Below are 21,434 nucleotides of genomic sequence, written 5' to 3'. Positions count from 1 at the left end.
ATGGAGGAGAAAGAATGCGGTCCGGGCGCTTAGGGATAGGCTCAATGGTGTCCGGATCCTTCCACGCCCTGATGGATATAAGATCCACCAGGGGATCAGCAGGAGGGGACACCCAAGAGGTAGAAGGGCCCGCCTCGAATGCCTCCAAGAACACAGACTCGTCCGAAGAAGCCTTGGGGGCAGACCAGGGCCCATGATCCTTAACATCTCCATGATGTCTCCAAATGAGACGTCCTCAGGGGGTGACCTAGGGGAGCCTTCTCCTTCATCCAAGTCCGTGTCTTCAGTGACGGACTCAGGGGAGTCCATGTGCCTCCTCTTGCACTTACGCTTCCGAGGTACTTCATCGGGGCTGTCCGAGGAGTACTCTTCAGCAGTTGGATGTTCCAAGGGAACCACTTGGGACATCGAGGCGGGCTGTCCCTGGGACCGGCTGGTGGGGGCCTGGCCCAACTGCAATGGAGTGCGGATGGAGCCGTGGCAGGGACCGGGGTCCAGATGTCTCGACAGTGCCCTTTCCATAACGTTGAAAGCCGAGGGGAGCCAGCTTCTCTAAGTCCCGAGCCGACCCCACTCGGATCCGACGACGGATCGGAGTCGGAGCCGAAACCGGCGGCTCCGAGAGACCAGAGTGCTCCGACCTGGGCGGAGCGAAGACACACCAGCTCCCTCGGATCCGAGGCTTGGCCTCGGCTCGAGAGGTCGGGTCCGGCACCAAGCACTCAAGGGATGGGACGGATCCGAGGTGCGCCGACCTATCGGATCCGACCCACCCGGATCCAAATCTGCACGGCGCCGATAGCTCCGAACCCGTGGTATGGGTGGGAGAAGGAGCTAAGGGGGTGAAGCCCTCCCGGATGGGGGGGCTAGGAGCACTCCCATTTGCATTTGGGCCTGGATGAATTTCCTCATCATACGGTCCATATCAGCTTCGCTCATGGAAAAAGTCGATCTAGAGGAGGCCACCAAGCGGACCTAGAGAGCCGGCCCGGTGACCCCCTGGGAGGGCTAGGCCCCCCCTCCCCGGGTCCAGGAGAGAACCGAGGGTGGTGGTGCCGAGGAGGAGGAAAGCTAGAAGGCACAGGGAGGCCCGCTTAGATGGAGGAGCCGAACTAGAAGTTTCGGCTCTCCTCTTGTGGTGCTTCCCCTGTGCCTCTCCTTCTGTCTTTCCCTAGAAGAATCCTTCCCTCCGCAACTTTAAGGGAGGTTGAGTCCCAGCCGGAGGGAGAACTCACAGCAACAGATTGCTGAATGGAAGGGGCAGAGGCCGAAGCAGTATCTGGGGGTAAAGACCCGCCAGCACCAACTTCGACCTCCGTTCCTTAAAGCCGGGGTTGAACCCTGCACAAATGGTACAACCAGAAGACAGGTGTTCAACCCCAAGATGACCACGAGTGTGGCCATCTGCTGGGGACAGCTTATGGCCACACTCGCATTTCGAAAACAGCCTTAGGGGCTTCAGACATCACAAACCTAAGGCCTAAATACACACACACACACAACAAACTACGAAAACCCGAGAAAAATTAACTAAAGAGGGAGGAAAGCCTTAACCACACACAACACTAACTAGATTAATAACAAAAACAGAGAATTTGAAAACTTTTTCTGTCAAAAAATCTAAACTTATCTCAACCAACGCCAGGAGCTCTAGAATTCCGTTGCTTCTTGAAAAGCGGCAAACGAAATCTGAGGTCAGTCAGGGCTTGGCAAGGGGTTATGGGTAAGAGGGAGGAGCTAGGAGCTCGGAGCCTAAGCTTTTGAATTGCCGGCTCGGATCCGAGGTCGGATCCGATACCCACAGGTTGCAGACGAATGAAGTCTGCCTACTTCAGATCTGCTATTATGCAGCTTAAGAAAATTCTGAGAGAAATAATCAGCTTTCAGCAAGGAATATTGCTTATAGGTAGCGGCTGGAATTTGATTTGCAACAGTGAAGATGTATCGGGGGGCTAGCAGGGAAAATATAACAAAACAGGATATATTTCTGAAGAAATTTATGAAAATAATTTGATATGGAAGATGTGAATTTAGTAGTAAGATCTCTGGCAGAATTTGCTACTCCCCAAGGTACAATAATTGGACTAGATTAGAGAGATATTACATTTCACAGGAACATGTGCATTTAATTGAAAGCTACAACACACACATCCAATAAACATTTCAGATCATACACCAATAAAAACAAAGACAAAATGTAGGATAATGAAATAAAATGAGACACTGGTACTTTCTCACCTACCTGACAAAAAGAGAGGAATTTAAGGAATGCAAAGTGGAAATTATTTGAGAGCTTTTAGGGAGGCAGAAATAACTTTGGAAGTTATAGCTAGTGAGTGGGATAAAATGAAAAAGGAGTTTAAAACAGGATAGAAATAAAAGAGAAAGAAATATGGTTCATGAGTATAAAAAATTACTTAGAGGGGATGACAATAGTTGAAGCATTACAGAATAAGGGGAATCTCACAGAAAAAGATGAGGTGCAAATGTAAAGTGCAAAAGAGAAAATAAGACAGTATCTGGATAATGTTCTTGATATTAGAAAGATTGCTGTTGAGCAACATTTTTTTGATTATAACTTCAGAACACAAAAACTTTTAGCACATCTTAGGCAACAGAAAGTAAGAAGGGTTGTCTCCAAACATCTGGAGCCTATAACAAGAAAAATAACCAGAGATCCTATAGAGGTTTTAGAGATATTTTGGAAATTTTATGAAATATGTATAAAGCAGAGAAATGTGAAAAAATCAAGAAAGAGTACAAATGGAAATATATATGGAAGACTCGATTACATCAAGGTTATAGGTAGATGAGGCTTAACAACTAACAGTCAAGATATGAGGCGAGAGATAAATGTGATGATGTATATTCAATCTTCAGACAAGTTTCCAGGAATTACTGGGTGAGCAAATGGCTGTAACTAAGGAAATGATTCTTTTGAAATGGGACACAGGATCCAAACTGCCTAAACATAGTAAAGCCTTATTAAGTTTAATTCAATTGGCTGCCAAAAAAGCAATTACTAAAATATGGAAATCACAATTTAAACCACCTGTACTTGAAGTACTGGATATTATAAAAGAGATAAAAGAAATGGAAGACTGAGCTTTAGAAAAGGGAAGGAGCAGAAAAAAAATGGTAACTGAGGGAACAATACATGCAGAATAATGTTCAAGAAGAGGAGGAGTGTAGTTTAAGAGGAGGTAGGAATTCAGCAATTTATGCAATGCTGGACTGATGACAATTACAAGGAAAGAAAAGATGTGTGATGTATAGTGTATGTAAATGGAAAAAAAATTTAATATTTTTTTCACGGCTATTAATGTATGTTTATGTCTTAAATGATGACTTAATAAAGATATTTGAAAATATATATATTCTTATCAAACCTTCGTCCTTCCGTATATGTAAAATTAATTAATTTTAGTATAAGCAAAACTTAGTCTGGTGTTGTTGGACATGATAAGCAAAGGCTTACTTCTACTGGTCACTCAACATAATCAACACAATGTCTACCATTAATATGCCCACTTCTATTACATTACTTTCTGGAATGAAAGTGACAAAAAATATTAAAACTCAGACATTAAATTAACAGCCTACAGAGGTTAACTGCATTAATACTACAGAATTCTAAGGAAGATGTGAGTTATCAATGCCTTCATACTACTAACAAAAGACATTTTATATCTTAGATATAATATCCCAAACATAATATTAATAAATCAACATCAATCTCTAATGCTAGCCAACATAACAGCATTCAGATGCATGGCTTTTTAAATCTAATGCTCATAAGAGAGATAAGAGAATTGACCATGGGTTGGAGGGGGACAAAAACAACATACATGTTTGGCTTGCCCATTCCAATGGAAGAGTGGGTTAGCTGCATAGTTAGTGTTCTCAGTGAATGCCAGGGAAGCTAGCTCAGAGTAGATTAGAGCACAGGCAGATAAATGCAGCATATTTCTGTGCAGAAGCAACTGCACTGATGACACTGCATGCAATGGCCCCCACACACACACACACACACTGCTAAGAATGGCACCATATCAGAATGCTTCTAGCACTTTGGTTAATGGCAGACTGAAGGAAAATATTTCCTCCCTCTCCTCTGCAATGGGATGTCATGATTATCACATTACATCTAACTACTTTCCACTTTACCATGGAGACTAAAAAGTGCACCTGAACGTGACGGGAGGTGGACTGCAGACAAAGCATCAAAACTGATTTAAGAGAAAAAAATACTACTACTCTTGCATGGATTAAAAACAAATTATATGGAAATTAAAAATAATGTGTTTGAAGAGTGTACAACAAAATGGTGTAAACTAAACAATAGAATAGTTTTAACCTTACTCTGCCTTTACAGTGTGATAAAAGTCCCCACATCGGCTGAGCACAGGCTTCCAATTCAGCTGCAAATGCTGCATAATAAGTTTGTGATTCAAATTCTACATGTTCATTAAGTTCTCGCTTGTTCAAGTTCATACCTAAAAAGCAAAACAAATGAATTGGGTTAAGATAAAGTAACTACTATCTATATATCTGATAATTTTTCTATCCAGAGGTAAATGAATGGAGAATGCCTCACAATGCTGCAACTTGAACACATTCATTCTACAACTGTTACCAATTAAACTACAGTCCATGACTGTGCTAATTATGTCAAGCAAGGATAGGATAGTATACAGTTCCAGGACTGTCCTTCCTAACGACCAAAACAAGTGCTTATAATCCCTGTGTTGTGGTCAAGAAAGCACAGTTCCCAGAACAGTGTATGGACCATGCTGATTAACAAAGACTTGACTGTGTATGCGTTACTAAATCTAAGAGTAGTTATTATATGTACATGCTTTTGTAACCAGCAAAGCATGATCAAAACTTTTAAGTATGAGTCATCAAAAATACTCCACCAAATTTCATGTGTTACTGTGAATTAAGCATGTCAAAATTATATGTGATTTTATTCAACCTACAACAGCAATATGAAGTAAGGACTAAATATGGAATTTCCTCCTTTTGAACAGCCCCAGCCCAATACAGGAATGCTGTGTTACTATATTGGATCAGTCACAGAACAGTGGCACATATAGCCACGTATGCCAATACAGTGATGGTGAGGTGAAGGCCTGCTGCTGACCTCAGACCAATTCAAAAGGTTGTGCAATCTGTACCAGCGAGTACATGGCCTACCAGATGTGAGACAACTATCTAATGTTGATGGCTCAAGCTGAAAATCCTGGTGTGAGAGGACCAACTGGACTCTTCTCATTCCGGACTGCTGAGCTCCACAGGACCTGATAGGAAGCCTCAAGAGAAAAGTATTCAGCTGCAAGCCAGCCACCAAGTTCTAACTGGGGAATTCAAGGGACTGCCCTCCAAAAGCAAAATGATAATGAGGACGTTCTTGCTGCCTGACAAGGGGTGGCATACCACTTAAACCCTGGCTGGGATATCCTCTAAAGTGTCCAAAGGGGTGGGGCATGCCTCTCATGGAGAATTCATTGTCCATTAAGCAGAACACAGGTATGAATTCAAACATTTGGTGGCAGGGGATGATACTTTAACAAACACGGAAAAGGAAACTGTCTTAAAAATGGACTTGCCCTCTATTTCTTTCTGCTTCTGAAGGTGGCTCTGAGGTATGTCTGTGTACAGTTCTAAATTTTCACCTCCAAAATTGGGGATAAAGCAAAAAATAATTAGGGAAAAATGCCCCAAATTAGGAGTAATTAAAAAAAAAAATTGGTACTATTAATTTAGAAATTCTAAAAAAAATTACAAATTTCGGAGGGACAAAGCAACATTTTGACTTAAATGAGGGATATCCCCCCCCAAAAAAAGGACAGTTGAAAGGTGTGCTAAGGCTGCAGAGATTACACTCACACTGGTTCTCAAATGGTACACTCAGCCTCTGTTATACATCACACTGTGATGCAGGCTAGAAATTTGTGCATCTTCTAGTTGCCTTGTTTAACTGCTGACATTTACATTTTTCTCTCAACCAATGAAGACAATGCTTGAGTGGATCTTGACTCAAAATCAGGTCACAATGCAAAAAAAAAAAAAAAAAGATAATTTAGCTGCTTGAGTCACTGAACATGGGATACTCTTTTCCAGTAAACTCAAGATCAGAACTGTGTGAAAAAGAATCAGCAAGCTAGGGAACTACGGATGCCTTCCCACTGTTGCCATGTGATGTTACAAATTGTGCATCACCAGAGTACTCACGTCCCAAACTGCAGGAGCCTCAGAGAAAAACAACCAATCCTAATGGGAGGAAGTATATTTAAAACTCAGACCCACAGAAGAGGATTTCAGATGTCAAATCTTAGGACTATCACTGGTAAGATTGAAAAGGCCAATGAAATAGCTGATGAACCATCAACTCAAGGCAAAAAAAAAAAATAGCCAAGGCACATAGAGTATAACTGTAGAAGAAATTGCACTAATGGGCAGATTTTGAGACTGTCTGGTGAATGACCACCCATTTAGATTCTGCAGAACTGCAGAAAAGACACTTATGAGCAACTCCACTAGTGCACTAGTGGGAGTGTGGCAGGGTGGGGGGGGGGGGGGCTAGTCTTCTGTCACCTACTCCACTACACCTTTCAGATATGACAGATCCTGACAGAATTGGGACTACTCATTTACAGGGGAAACGAACACAGCCAAGTGTCTGGGAAAGATGCAAGAAAGGTTCAGCTGCAATGTGCAATACCTGTAATTAAAATGGACTTTCAAAGTATTTCTTATATAACATACAAAGACTGATAATAGTCCAACTTTCATTTATGTGCTTCAAATGTGTACTTCAAATCAGGAATATACATATTTCTATTGTGCAACTATCAGACTATTTACTATGTACACTTTCTCCAACACAGTTAGCTTTGTCTTTGTGTATTGACTTGGTTGTTTTCTGCAAGCAACCTTGAACACAAAACTTGCCTTCCAAAACAGAAATACATTTTGAATTATTATATCTTACTAGTCTATGCTTACACAAGTAAAACATTAAATGTCAGTGAGGGAAAAAATGACGCTGCAATCCTACCCATGTAGTAAACTCCTAGAAGTAGTAACAGCAGTCTGTAAAATATAAGCAAACACACTATTTTTAGGTACAATCAGAAAGAGAGTAAAATACAAAATACAGTACCTTGAAAATATGATACAAAGCTCATCCACATGGACAGCAACACTCTGTCCTCCAAAAACTTCTTGGCTACACTTCGATGTGAAAGAATGTTAATGAAATCACTAACTAAAGGCCAGTAGGTGTTATTTTTCAAAAGTGGTTCTCCACAATTCACCACAACATGAAAATTGTTTTCTTCATCTAAAAAACAAACAAAAATAAAAGGAATAATCATAAAGATAAATTCCACAGCCTTACACCCAATATTAAAATGCAGATCCTTGCAAGTATCTCACAATTTACATTTCAGTAATATATCTTCAAATTAAAATATAAAATTAATAAAGTGCACCCTGCGCAATCAGGTTAACATCCTTGCACTTGCTGCAGATCTCCTCTGTTGGATAAAAGTTCTAGCAGGACCAAGAAAAAAGTGTCTTATGATTAGCAGTTATACCAAAATTGTAAGTAAAATAAAATTCCCTTTGTAATTTCCAAGACTTGTCACACACCAGTAGCAATAAGATATGTCACACACCAGTAGCAATAAGATATGTCATTAAAATCAACAAACTGGAGACAAGTATTTGCTTTGAACACAAGAATATTACATACAGCAGAACCACTAGAAACCTCAACATTCAATGGTCTAACAGCTGAGCACAAGCCTAATGCCAGACACTTTAGATTATTACTAAAACCATGGACATTTGAAGATGACGCCAAAGAGTTATCAGGAAACAATACCACTCAACATCTTAGCACATGAATTCTGGACAAAACCAAAACTATTGGTGGGGGGAGGGCAAAGGCACAAAACTAATGACAATTTTTAAATACTGTTCTTATAAACTCAGAAAGTTGCTACAACAGGTTTGGTATGTGCGTGCAATTTCTGAAGGCCATGAAGTCTGTAGCTTAAATGCTTGTCATTGCATGGTGACTTCTATCCTCAATTTGTCAAAAAACACATTTCTGAGGAATAAACCAAAAACATGAGCAAAAATCTGGACATCCTGAAAATATGGGCAGTTGAGAGGTATGGTAGGGAAATATTTGTGTTCTTCACTTCAGTTTTTTTAAAACAGTTTTTCTAACAGCTAACAGGAAATTGTTGACGTTCTTATTTAAAGTGTTTATCTGTAATTTGAACCATTTATGTTACATTAAACTAATTACTTGTGTGTTTCAGCTACATTGCAAGTCATGTCTAAAATCCCTCAAAGCTGACAATGGAGAACTCGAAAGCTTTGCATCACTTCATTTGCCTCCCCAGTCAAAATTATCCAGTTTATGAAACAGAAGTTAAATTATCTGATGGCTTGAAAATGAATAAAGGTAAAGTAGCCAAATATTCGAAATTAAGAGATTCCACTGTTATTGGGAAGTATCTAATATTTGCTTTTGTACCTATTCAGAAAGTGTTGGAAGAAAATCTCAGGTGAGTCTGCAATGACAAAATCAACTTTATGGAACTTATCCAAAAGAATGGAAATGAAAAAAAAAATATCTGTACTGGAAGACTACAATAGAAAAATATAATTTATGATAATACTCATTAATACTGAAAATTCTACAGGATGAAGTTTTGGATTTGGAACCTTTACCAGATGAGGTAACTTAATGATCAGAGGTTTGCTACACTCTTAGTTAACAAGTCTTCAACACAAACTGCTCAAGATACTATGAACGTCTTACTGAAAAATAAAGTCAATGAAAATACTGTAATTCAAACTGTTTACACTATAACAATATCTGCTACAGAACTGCAGTCCCTAATGGGTCATTTTTTTCCTATTTAATATTAAGATATCTCATTTGCTCTAAAACAATTAAAATGACAGCCATTCTTTACTTGGAAGAACTCCAGGGCAAAGTGATTTGCAGAACCCCAATGGAAATGAGACAAGCACTTTTTAAATACATTAAGTTAATTGCAAAAGAAGTCCACTTGTTTTAATATGAAATTTCCTAGAGTTCACATATAATTCTGCAGAAAGCTGCTGCTAATGTTTCAGCACCTTTTTAGTAAATGGGTCAGAAGAAAATAAGATGTTTTAGAGCATTGCTACTGCTGTCTTCCTCTTCTTGTGCCTGCCCCAGTCCCCAATGACACATTAAGTACTGCTCTCCCTGCTGCTCTCCAGAATTTGTACACTAATTACGCCCCCCCCATAAATGCTAAAGTTTCTGAAATTCTAACCTACCCGACATCATTGACATTTAGCTCTAAATCACATAACTAAGAACTGGGACTTGCTACAGGCTCTGAAGTCATACAGCTACACTATTGGCTTTATTTGATTGGGTCCCTCTCTAGCTAGTCTGATATAACCAGCACAGCCATGTTTTTTTATGCAAACCTCTGAGAAGCGTGGTAAGCCTTGACCAGAAAGAAATGAACTTTTTATAAAAAGGGGAAGAAAAAAGCTGCACTTGGTGCACTGCCATCACTAGTATTGCTCTATAGTGAGCTGTCTGCACAAGAGCTTTTTTTCCCTACAAGAGTCCTGCAAAATGTATACATCCATAAAAATCCAGATACAAGGCTGAAAAAACATGTGCCAAGTGCAAATAAATACCTTGAGCTGCAAGTGCACCACTTAGCCTAATAACCAAGCATTTCCCCACACTTTAGTATTAAATCCACCCAAACTGTACCTTTAACAAACCGAACTCCGAGCAGTTCTAGTTACCGCTGCACCCTCCCTCAAGTCATTCCTATAGAAACTATGGACCTGTACTTTCCCACAACCTCTGCAGCTAGCCTGATTGAGATGGGTTTACAGTGTGAGAATTGTCTGATGATCATCAACTACTCCAACAGCATAATACAATATGTAAGAGATGTACACATACAATGTCCTTTGAGTCAAAAATTTCACACACAGTAAAAGACACCAAAATCGTCATCAGTGCACCATACAACATGCCTCACCAAGTCCTTCACAATACATATAATCCATCATATGCTGAAATTGTAAAGATTAACTTGCCTAAACCTCAAAAACCTCCAAAACACAACACAGGCACAAAGCACAGTCATCAAGTTAAGCCAATCACCTTGCTACACAAGCCTACAATCTTGGGGTTGGAAGTATAATGGTTAAGGTGTTTACCTTACAGTCAAACGGTACAGGGTTTGCTTCTTATGTTTGAAAGGGAAACTGGGTAGGCTTAAAACGGCCTAGAAAGGCAGATTAGCCTACTACTTACCTATGAACCTATACATCTATGGACGTAGCATAAGGAGTCACAAAGTCATGGACGGTGAACCCTTAAAGCAATCAAACATTCTAGTTATAGTGAACGCCATTGTAAGATAAAACAGATATAACTCTTACCAGGCTGCGCAAGAAAAGAGGGACAAGTTAGTTGACTGCCTGGTGCCACAATCTGTCAGCCCACACACACACTCAAGCCCTTCAATAAGTACCACTATAACGCTCTCATAGTACACGTGAGTGTCAAGGACTTAAGTTGTACCTCCCTGAACTACATGACAAGAGAAACGATGAAGGTCTCAGACTAAGTGTCCCAAGCAGTATGAGCCTAGCAATTCCATCTTCCCCAAAGATGATGCCACACTGCAAGCAAAAAATAAGTGATTTTAATAACAATGTAAGTTTTTGGTAACATTCGAAGGGGGGGGGTCTAATATTTGTCTGCCTGAAAGGATATGATCTACAGACTACGCTGCTTCGCCAGAGACAGTATGCATCTATCCCCTCTAGGGTTTCAATTAGTGGCAAGGATTTTGTCCACCCCCATAGTGTTTTTTTAAAGGCAATGTCAACCTGATACACATACCAACATAACAAAGTAAGCAAAGGAAAATATCAAGTTTTTACTAATTAATGCTGAAAGCCTGAACAAGAAACTCATCTCTCTACAAACCCTCCTTAACCTGGAGGATGTAGATGTGTGTGTAGTGACTAGGACATGGTGTAAAATTTTGCACAGCACTGTGGCGGTACAGATCTGTAACACCTTCCACTTGTTTAGACCAGCTACTGTGCAGGAGGGGGGAAAAAAGATGAAGGTGTCTCAATATTCATCCAGAAGAGACTCGTATCAGATCTGGTAAAGAAGCATGATGCACTACAGTTTTGTCATGGCTAAATAACCATCCAGTTATTTGGCCAGTATTCTATATTACCTAGCTTTAAAACTCCCTCAGTGACCTAAGAAAGCCATAAGCCCTACCTACTGGAACTGGAATCACTAGATATTAAACTCAGTATCATTCTCCTCGGTGAGCTAAACCATCCAACTACACACTGGGAAACCTACCCCACACTACTAGTGTACAAGCACAGATATTACTGGACTTTGTCAACATAAATAACCTAGAACAATTAGTCAGAGTACCCAATTTGGGAATAACATCTTGGATTTTGTCCTTATTATTATGGACGCATCCTGTACTATCCCTTGTATATTTTCATCACTTGTTAGGTCTGACCATAAAGCCTTCAACTTCAAAATAAAACTGAAACCAGAGACCCCATTTACCCAAAGTACTTTTAGATATTTCTAAGACAAACTACCTACTCTTAAGAGCTACGGTGGCAAGCTTCAAATCCCCACCAAATGCAGTTAACTATGCTGAATACATGGAAATGTACATCACCACACTATACCAGCATGTACGAACAAAGCCCAGGGTAAACCACAGAAAAGTACAGTTTTGTACCTACCATAAATGTAGATGTTCGAGTGCTAATACAGCTGCAGTCATAAGAGATGGGTTCTCCTGCCGTCAGGCGGGTCCTCGGTCGGCCGAATTCCAAAGTCTAGGTCTGGCGTCGGTTGTTGTCGCTTCTTCCCTGACGTCAGTGCGACAGGGGTATAAAAGAACCAGCCGACGCCATTTTCTTCAGTTTTTCTTGCCCTAGATGTCAGGTGTCCCCAGAAGGAAGGCAATACATAAATTTGTGTAATAAAGCAATGCAATATAATCAAAATACAGTAGTTGCAAGCAAATACACCAGAAATGAATACCCCAATCAGGTTGTATGAGGAGGTGTTAGCCAATAGGCCTGTCCCAAGAGGGGAAGGAGGGAGGGAAACCTGGACTGCAGCTGTATTAGCACTCGAACATCTACATTTATGGTAGGTACAAAACTGTACTATGTTCATCGTGCATACAGCTGCAGTCATAACAGATGGGTAGAATCCCAAAGCTAAGAAAGGGGTGGTAGGCACTAGGTGGAACTAGGAGGAGCCAGGATGCCCTGCAAGACTGCAGTGGCAAAGTCTGCTTTAGTTTTGGAGTATAATGGTAGATGGTAGTGCTTGGTGAAGGTATGCACAGAACTCCAAGTGGCTGCTTCCAAAATATCTTTGGTAGGAACTCCTCTGAGGAAAGCTGCAGAGGTAGCTGTGGCCCTTGTGGAGTGAGATCTGATGCCTGCAGGTACAGTTTTACCAGGAAAAGAGTAACAAAAGCGTATGCAGTGGGCTATCCATTTTGAGATTGTTTGGAAATTGGCTTCCCTTGAGCTCCTATAGCATAGGACACAAAGAGCTGTTCTGATTTTCTGAAGGGTTTTGTTCTGTCCAAATAATAACGCAGCTGTCTGTGGATGTCCAAGGAATGTAGTAGTCTCTCCCCTTTGTTTTGAGGATTAGGGTAAAAGGTAGGTAAGTGTATAGCCTGATTCAAAGCTACCCTGGATACCACCTTTGGCATAAAGGACGGGTTGGTTCGTAAGGAAACTCTGTCCTGATGGAAGATGATAAAAGGCTGCACAGCCATGAGGGCTTGTAGTTCCGATACCCTATGAGCTGAGGTGATAGCCAGAAGGAAAGCTGTTTTCCAGGACAAATATTGCAAATCTGTTGAGGCAGCTGGCTCAAAAGGAGGCAAGGTCAGCATTTCTAGAATGAAGTTGAGATCCCAAGCAGGTATTGGTAGTTTCCTTGGGGGTTTTATATTCTTAGCCCCTCTGAGGAACTGTCTTAAGAGGGGGTGAGAGAATAAAGGTGGATCAGTGTTGTATTCTGCAAAAATGGCTGAGGCATGGATTTTGATGGAGGAGAATGAAAGTCCACTGCTTAGCAGCTCAGCTAGATACTGTAATATTTGAGGTAAATTCAGTTTTCCAGGATTCTGGCCCTTTTTCTCATTCCAGGCACAAAACCGTTTCCATTTTGCAGAGTAAGCTTTTCTAGTAGATGGCCTTCTGGCCTCCAAAATGACATCCTGCACCTCCTTGGAGAGTAGGGTCTGTTGTGATGTTAAGGAATCTTCCATGCGGCCAGATTGAGTGTTTTCAGCTGACTGTGAAGAGTTTTGAAGCTGTGCTGAGTCAGAAGAAGAGGCATTAGAGGTAGGGTCCATGGAGGGGAATGTGTCAGGCTCCTCAGGAGTGGGTACCAGTGCTGTCTTGGCCAGTCTGGAGCAATGAGAATCATCTTTGGTCTGTCTGCTCTGCTTTTTAATAGAACTTTGGGCAGCAGAGGAAGAAGTGGAAAGGCATAAACTGTCATTGTTGTCCAACTGAAAGAGAGCGTCCACTCTCCAGGCCTGTGGATGAAAAGTCCTTGAGCAGAATTTTGTCAATTGGTGATTTTTGTGGGAGGCAAAGAGATCTATGTCTGGCCTTCCCCATGCTTGAATTATCTCTGTAAAAACTTGAGGATGCAACTTCCATTCATGTGATCTGTCATATTTCTGCTTAGGTTGTCTGCCAGCGTGTTTTTCTTTCCTGGCAAGTACTGTGCTTGAAGTTCGATTTGTAATTCCAGAGCCATGTTCCAAAGTGACATGGCCAGCCTGCATAGGGGGTATGAATGGGTTCATCCCTGTTTGTTTATGTACCACATTACTGTGGTGTTGTCTGTCCTTATCAATAGTTGACCTGGATGCAGAAGGTCTTTGAAAGCTATAATAGCATTTATTACTGCTAGCATTTCCTTTTGATTGATGTGAAGGTGCTTTTCTTTTTGGGACCATTTGCCCTGAATGCACCAATCTGTCATGTGCGCCCCCCAGGCGTAGTTCGAGGCATCTGTTGTGATGACTTGATTTGCTTGAGGCTTGCAGAATGGGAGACCTGTGTTTGTTTGGCATGCTTGAGCCCACCACAGAAATTCCTTTTGAAGACATGGAATTAGTGGTATTATTGTTTCCAAACTGTGGCTGTGTTGAGACCACAGGTTTTTCAGGTACCATTGAAGTTTCCTCATATGCAGCTTTGCACATGGGATTAGTAGGATGCAAGATGCCATGAATCCCAGAGCCTGCAGGATTTTCCTTGCAGTCAGCCTGGTGAAATTTGCTAGTTTTCTGAAGTATTGAGTTAGTTGACCCTGCTTCTCTGGCGTGAGGTAGGCCATCTGGGTGTTTGTGTCCAAGTTGGCACCCAGGAAAATTATTTTCTGAGAGGGTATTAGCCTTGATTTCTTTTTGTTGACTGTGTATCCCAGAGAATTCATTAACATTATTACAAAAGTCAGAAGTATGTGCTTGCTGTCCGCTTGGATCAGGCAGTCGTCCAAATATGGGTATATTTGTATCCCTTGAAGTCTGCAGTAGGCAATTACTGATGCCAGGCATTTCGTGAATACTCTGGGCACAGTAGATAAGCCAAAGGGCAATGCAGAGAATTGATAATGGGTTGAACCTGCAAGAAATCTGAGGTATCTTCTGCAATTTTGTCTGATTGGGACATGCAGGTATGCCTCCTTGAGGTCCAATGTTATCAGCCAAGACTCCTTGCCCAGCATGGGAAAAAGCTGCTGTAATGTGAGCATCTTGAATTTTGGTATGAGTAAAAATGTGTTTAGGATGGATAGGTCCAAAATAGGTCTCCAATCTTTTCCCTTCCTTGGTACCAGGAATAGTCTGGAATAAAAACCTTGACCTTGTTCGTGAGTAGGTACCTCTTGAATAGCTTTCATGTCCATGAGATCTGAAATTTGTTTTTGTGCCTCTGCCCTTTGATTGTGTGGCAGGTTTGGCATGCCTCTCATTTTTGGAAGGGTATGAAAATGGAATCTGTAGCCTTTGTTTATAATGTCCAGGATCCATTTGTCTTTTGTGACAATATGCCAATTTTTTGAAAATAATGCCAGTTTTCCGCCTAAGGGTGCTGCCATTTGAGCCTTGGTTGGCATGCAAAGGGGAAAGTCATTGGGCTTGCTTTCTGAATGGCTGCGAACTATCCTCACAACCTCTTTGTGTAGGAGCTTGCCATTGTCTGCCTCTAAACTATCCTTGAGATTGCCCTCTGCCCCTCAGGCACCTGTATCTACCTCTTTGGGGCCTGTCCGTGGCTGGAAAGGATCAATTTTTGGAAGGCCAATTTCTACTGAAACGTGAAAGTTGTACCTGTAGAAAATCTTTCACTGTTTGCATCGATTTAGCCTTTTCCTCCATTTTCTTTAATACCTCCTCAGCTTTAACACCAAATAATACATCCTTTTGTAGAGGGGCATCTAGTAATTTAGCTTTGACATGATCTGGTAAGGTTTGCTCCTTGAGCCAGGCATGTCTACACGTATGACTGATCCTGTAACAGCAGCTCTACATGAAGCCTCTAGAGCATCAAAACCACACTGCAAGGTATGTTTACCCACTTGTTCTGCACTCCTGCAATCCTGCAACTCCTTCAAGTCTGGTTGTTCAGGTTGTGGCATTTTGCTTCTCAACTGTGATAATAGAAACTGTTGGTACTTTAGCATATGGAACTGGCAGTTTAATGCCCTCATGGTTAAGGTGGCCAAGGTGTATACCTTTTTTTCCCCACCTTTCTAAGGATCTGGAATCTCTCTCGGAAGGTAATGGATTTTTAGCAGTGGAGGCCTTAATTCCCTTGGGGCCCTGTGAGATAGTTTCTGGGTCAGCCGCATGGCTTTTGTATAAAAATTGGTGTGAGTCAGGAACCTGGTAGTACCTGTCAGGCTTGACTGGGGCTGGAGGTAAAGAATCTGGGTTAAGGCAGGCCTCCGAGTACACATCATCTAGTAAGTCTAAGACAGGAGCTAAAGCCAGAGGCCTGTGCTGAGGTAGCAAGAGAAAATCCCTAAGCCTTTTCTTGGAATCTGAGTACTCTTGGTCTTCCCAGTGGAAGTATTCCCTTAAGGTATGCAAGGTTTCCCCAAATGAGTAATTCTCTGGGGGGGGGGGGACAGAGGGAATGGACTCCTCTGCATCAGAATCTTCAAAAGGGGAGTAAGAATGTTCCTGTTCATCAGAGTGCTCTAAAATAATGGAGGCCTGTTCAGAGGAGGGGGATTCTTCCTCCACTCTGGGCCTTTTGTCCGGGGGGGGTTTGAGAACCCTTGATAAGAGTAATTAAATCCTCAGCCATTTTAAGCATCTGTTTTTTAGGCATGGGGCCTGGAGAAGGGCCCTGTGTAGCTTGTCTCTTAGAATGCATGCCTGCTTTAGACTTAGTGAAAGCCTTGATGGAAAAAGAAGGGGAAGGTCTGAAGACACCCTGAGAGGAGGCAGACCTGTCTACATTTTGAGATTAACCACCAAGAGTGGCTTTGGTATCTGTAGTCGGGGTGTGGGCCGAGGAGCCTGCAACCTCGGGCACAGAAGACACCGCCAATGAAGTGTCGTCGGTAGGCAGGGGCTGCGTAGGCGCCTCGCTGAGAACCAGACCACCTGTAGTCGGCTTTGGCGTGGTGTCGGTCCTTATCTTTGCGTTTTTTAGACAAAACTGGAGTCGGAGTATCTGACGACATAATATAGTTAAATTTTTTACCAAAATAGTGCTAGGCGAACTCCGCCCGACGCTTAATGGTGCGTTTGTTGAATGTAGCACAAAAACGACAGACCGAGACTTCGTGGTCTGGGCCTAAGCAAGGAATGCAGAGGGAATGAAAATCCTTATGTGGTATTTGCTTCCCACATGAAATACAATTATTAACTTTGTCTGACATCGGTCTGAGGCAAGAAATGTTTCCCCAACGGGGTACTTAACTTTCAAGAAGACTTCGGTTGCAAAATTTTCGTAATTTCAGGAGCTGGCCGACCGGCACTTGCGAACTGCTTCTGCTTCGGGCACTGCGCGGCAAGAAAGACTGAAGAAAATGGTGTCGGCTGGTTCTTTTATACCCCTGTCACACTGACGTCAGGGAAGAAGCGACGACAACCGAGGCTGGACCTAGACTTTGGAATTCGGCCGACTGAGGACCCGCCTGACGGCAGGAGAACCCATCTGTTATGACTGCAGCTGTATGCACGATGAACATCAAACCCCCTCAGTGTAAGCATAATATCAACAAGTTGTACAATACAAGAAAGAGAATTTTGACCAAAAATTAAGAAAAGTAATTCCCAGAATGACAGAGCCCCCATCACTGAAATAAATAAACTCAGGAGCTCAATAAAATCCACCAATGACAAGTTTTATGGCTAAAATAGCTACCCAAGCCAAACACCATCACAAAGCCTTGTTTAGTTATGTTCATAATCTCAGAAGCACAATGCAGCAATCTGTTGAGCTGATTTCAAACAATGTTATTTACACTGAAGCTGAAGATACAGTTAAACTACTGGCTGATAAATTCAGATCAAACTTTACTCCTCTTTCCATTACTCCACCTATCCTACAAGATAAACCTGAAACCAACTCACCTCCAGCTATCAAACAAGACCAAGTCCTGAAAGCACTATCAAAAGCTAAAACAATTCACTGACGGGTCCTGACAATATTCCTGGATGCATCTTAAATAGTATTATGCATGATTTAGCCACCCCCAAAAACAACAATGTTGAACATCAGCCTCCATACAGGTTTGCACCAAGGGAATACAGAACAGCTACAGTCATTCCCTTCCATAAGGGAGGACCATCTACAAACCCAGGCAATTACAGAACTAAAGTCTGATTAACCACATATGCAAAGCCATGGAAAGTCTTATCATGGAATTAATCAATAAGGAGCTGTCTCAGTTTGGATATGTCATGGGGATGTCTTGCTTACAAACCCTAGTGGACTGCTTTGAAAACATCACCAAAGCAATGGATGAAGGTAAAACAGTACACACAGCATACCTCAACCAGACCAAGGCTATGACACAATCCTGCACTTGAGAATAGTAGAAAAGCAAATAAACCCCTACATCAACTGCTGGATTGCCAACTGGTTCACAACCAAGATGCGGGAGATCAAAACAGGGGAAGCTACCTCCACAAAGAGACTAGTCACCAGTGGTATCCTACAGACAGCTAAGAATGACATGTCTGGCACAAAAGGCATCCTCCAACCCAATGCTGAAGGACCTATTGCACATCAGCAAGTTATACAGCATGAGGAGTACTTAGCCCAGGGATCTAAAACTCTTTTGCAATATCAACACAATGGTTTGGAGGGACAGGTAAATCTTGCAAAGAATATTACTGCTCTGGAACAGACTCCTCATGCACATCAAACAAAGCTCATCACTTGGATGTATGGACTGGTAACAGAACATTTACCCAAAGACTGACCCCTGTACTACCGAAGGATAGCGGCAGCTCCTAAATGCTTTTAAACACCTTTATTAAATTATCACTTAAGACACAGGCACACATATATTGAAAGAAAAGAAAACAAACCATATTAATTTTTTCCATTTACATAGAATACATATGTTGCCCTTCTTTACAACTCTCATTTAGTCTAACATTGAAAAGTAGATGCCAAAAAAATAAGCCTCAGGAAAGAACCCCGGGAGACTCCACTGGTAACTGACCTTTTTGGGAAGGAGAGTCCCCTGTCCTGGCTTATGTCCTGTTTGCCAGCTGGCTATCCAATGGGTGACAGAGGTTTACTCCTACTTTTGTGACTTTCTTGATAATATCCAAATGAGAAAAAGTATGGAATGCATTGGCCAGGTCAAGACAGGCAGTGCATACTGTTCTGCCCTCGTCCACAGCTTTGATGATTTTCTCAAAGAAGTCCAACCAGATTGAGCAGGCATGATATGTCCTTGACAAATCCAAACTGTGTTGGATCTTACATCTGAAGATTTCCTGTGTTTTTATTTATAATATCCTAACAGGGCCTACAGATGCAATATTTTTTGCACTGGACAGTGCACTGAAGACCTGTTCACTAGTGATAGCTGGGGGAGTTATGGTTGAGGATATCTCTTGGGAGGTGTCAGGGGAGAACAGGATGAAACTGGAGATACATTTGTCAGCTAGTAGGTTTGCTACATCCTCCTGCTCCATATAAGTGATTGCTTACAATTAGTTCAGCACACTGTTCTGCTTTATGGTCATCTTAGTCTCAGATCCCGATTTTGCAATCTTTTTCTGTTTGAAAAAGTATTTGTCTGCAGTAACGTTGATCAAAATATTTAATCTATCTGTTATAGTTTAAATAGTTTCCTTAAAATGATATATGTATAAAATTCTCTACTGCCAAAAAAAAAAAAAAAAAAAAAAAAAAAAGATTTGGTGATCTACTTCCATTCCCTAGTCTGGATGGCAGTCATTGTTCATGAACTGTATAGGAGTTGGATGTGACTCAACAGCAATTGATCTTCAAGACTATGTGTTCAAATTATTTATTAAAGTGCTAGTTGTCTACGTTTTTAAGATGCACTGATTTTATTAAAAGTATTACTGTTTGCAAGAAGAAACTGTTATACAGTGCTATTTTTTAAATTTCACAGATAATATGTATTGCACTGCTTTTAATCAGAGTTATGTTATTGCTAAAGTTAACACATTTGTATTGTAGCTTCATCCTTTTCCCTTTAAAGTCATCAGTTTATCTGCCCCCGTACTTCTTCAAATGTATCTGTCTTTTTTTCATCTTGTATTGTTGTATTTAATTTCTTTACTGTTCAAAACAAGAAGTTATGTACTCACCATAACGTTCGATGTATGTGGTCCATCTCGCCTCACATTCTTTACCCGTGGGTTCGCACTCGGCCGATTTTATTAGCTGAAAGTCTCTCATTGGCTGGGCTAAGAGAGTATCCCCATGGTGCACTGCTCCATATCCCCAGATCTAGTTTGCTGCGAACAAAAAAAGTACATCATACACACCTCATATCTCTATCAACAACAATTAATTAATTAAAGGAACTGTGTAGGTGACAACCTAATTCCCAAATCCTAATTCCCAAATCCTCCAGGCAGGGGGAAGGTGGGGGGATAGGTAAGAATGTGAGATGAGATGGACCACATACATCGAACGTTATGGTGAGTACATTACTTCTTGATGTTATGTGGTCCTATCTCGCCTACATTCTTTACCCATGGGACAGCGTCCTTAGCACCTAAATCCTGGGTGGCTCATAGGAAAATACTCCTGAGAACTGTGGAGCCAAAGGAAGATCTGCCCCTGGAAACCACGTCCAATTTGTAATGAGAAATAAAGGTGTGAGGAGAAGCCCAAGTAGCTGCTGCACATATATCATCCATTGACAGTCTAGCTTGATAGGCTGTGGATGTAGAAACAGCCCATATGGAATGTGCCTTGATTGGAAATGGCAATTTTTACCTTCTGCCTGATAGATGAAAGAAATACAACTGGCGATCCATCTAGACAGCGTGACCTTGGATACCGGAGAACCCAATTGGTTGTCCGAAAAGGAGACAAAGAGTTGGTCAGATTTCCTGATGTCTTTTGTCCAGTGTAAACAGAAGCGTAACTGCCTATGTACGTCCAATTGATGAAACCTAAGTTCTGCCTTGTTAGAAAAGTGGGTGAAGAACACCGGCAGTTCAATTGACCGATTGAGGTAAGATACGGAAGCCACTTTTGGAAGGAACGAGAGATTTGGTCTAAGAGATACCCTATCTTTATGGAAGATCACACATGGAGGTTTGATGGAGAGGGTTTGTATTTCCGAGACCCTCCTTGCTGAGGTGACCGCTGTTTTCCACGTCAAAAATTTTAATTCACAGGTAGCTGCAGGCTCAAATGGAGGTAGAATAAGAGCCTGAAGAACAAAATTGAGATCCCAGGGCATGACAGGTTCGGACACTGGGGGACGAAGCAACAGGGTCCCCTTAAGGAATGCATTGCATAGCCTGTGCGCCATAAGACTAGGTTCATTAGCTACGTGGAAATTAGATATCGCTACCAGCTGGACTTTGAAGGTGGCTGATGCGGACCCCTGATAGAACAGCATAGACAAGAACTCCAGAACTTAATCTATGTGTAAGGATCAATGCCTTTAGTATGAGCCCAGATAGAGAACATTTTCCATTTGCTAGAGTAAATCTTTCTAGTGGATGGCTTATGAGAGGACAACAGTATATGGACCACCTCCGGTGAAAAATTGTGATGTCTGACTGGCGATGGAAGTGGAGTAGCCAGGCTGT

At 41.6% G+C, this 21,434-nt stretch overlaps 1 protein-coding gene across 4 annotated transcripts in view; it reads right to left on the bottom strand.

Annotated features, from left to right (window-relative positions):
- The window catches only part of UBR3 (ubiquitin protein ligase E3 component n-recognin 3), a 4,226,407-nt gene that overhangs the window by 3,099,623 nt on the left and 1,105,350 nt on the right, over positions 1 to 21,434 (bottom strand). For all 4 annotated transcript variants that reach the window (XM_044075499.1, XM_044075501.1, XM_044075502.1 and 1 more), the window contains exons 9-10: positions 7,169 to 7,348; positions 4,363 to 4,496 (exon numbers count right to left, since the gene is read on the bottom strand). In XM_044075499.1, the coding sequence (XP_043931434.1) occupies positions 4,363 to 4,496; positions 7,169 to 7,348 (314 nt within the window). The remainder of the gene's footprint in view (positions 1 to 4,362; positions 4,497 to 7,168; positions 7,349 to 21,434) is intronic.

This window comes from Protopterus annectens, chromosome 6.part1 (genome assembly GCF_019279795.1).
Source record: "Protopterus annectens isolate FY-2018-M chromosome 6.part1, PAN1.0, whole genome shotgun sequence".
NCBI classification, from domain to species: domain Eukaryota; kingdom Metazoa; phylum Chordata; order Ceratodontiformes; family Protopteridae; genus Protopterus; species Protopterus annectens.
Note: the sequence above shows the minus strand (reverse complement) of the source record. Positions and strands in the feature narration are given on the sequence as shown.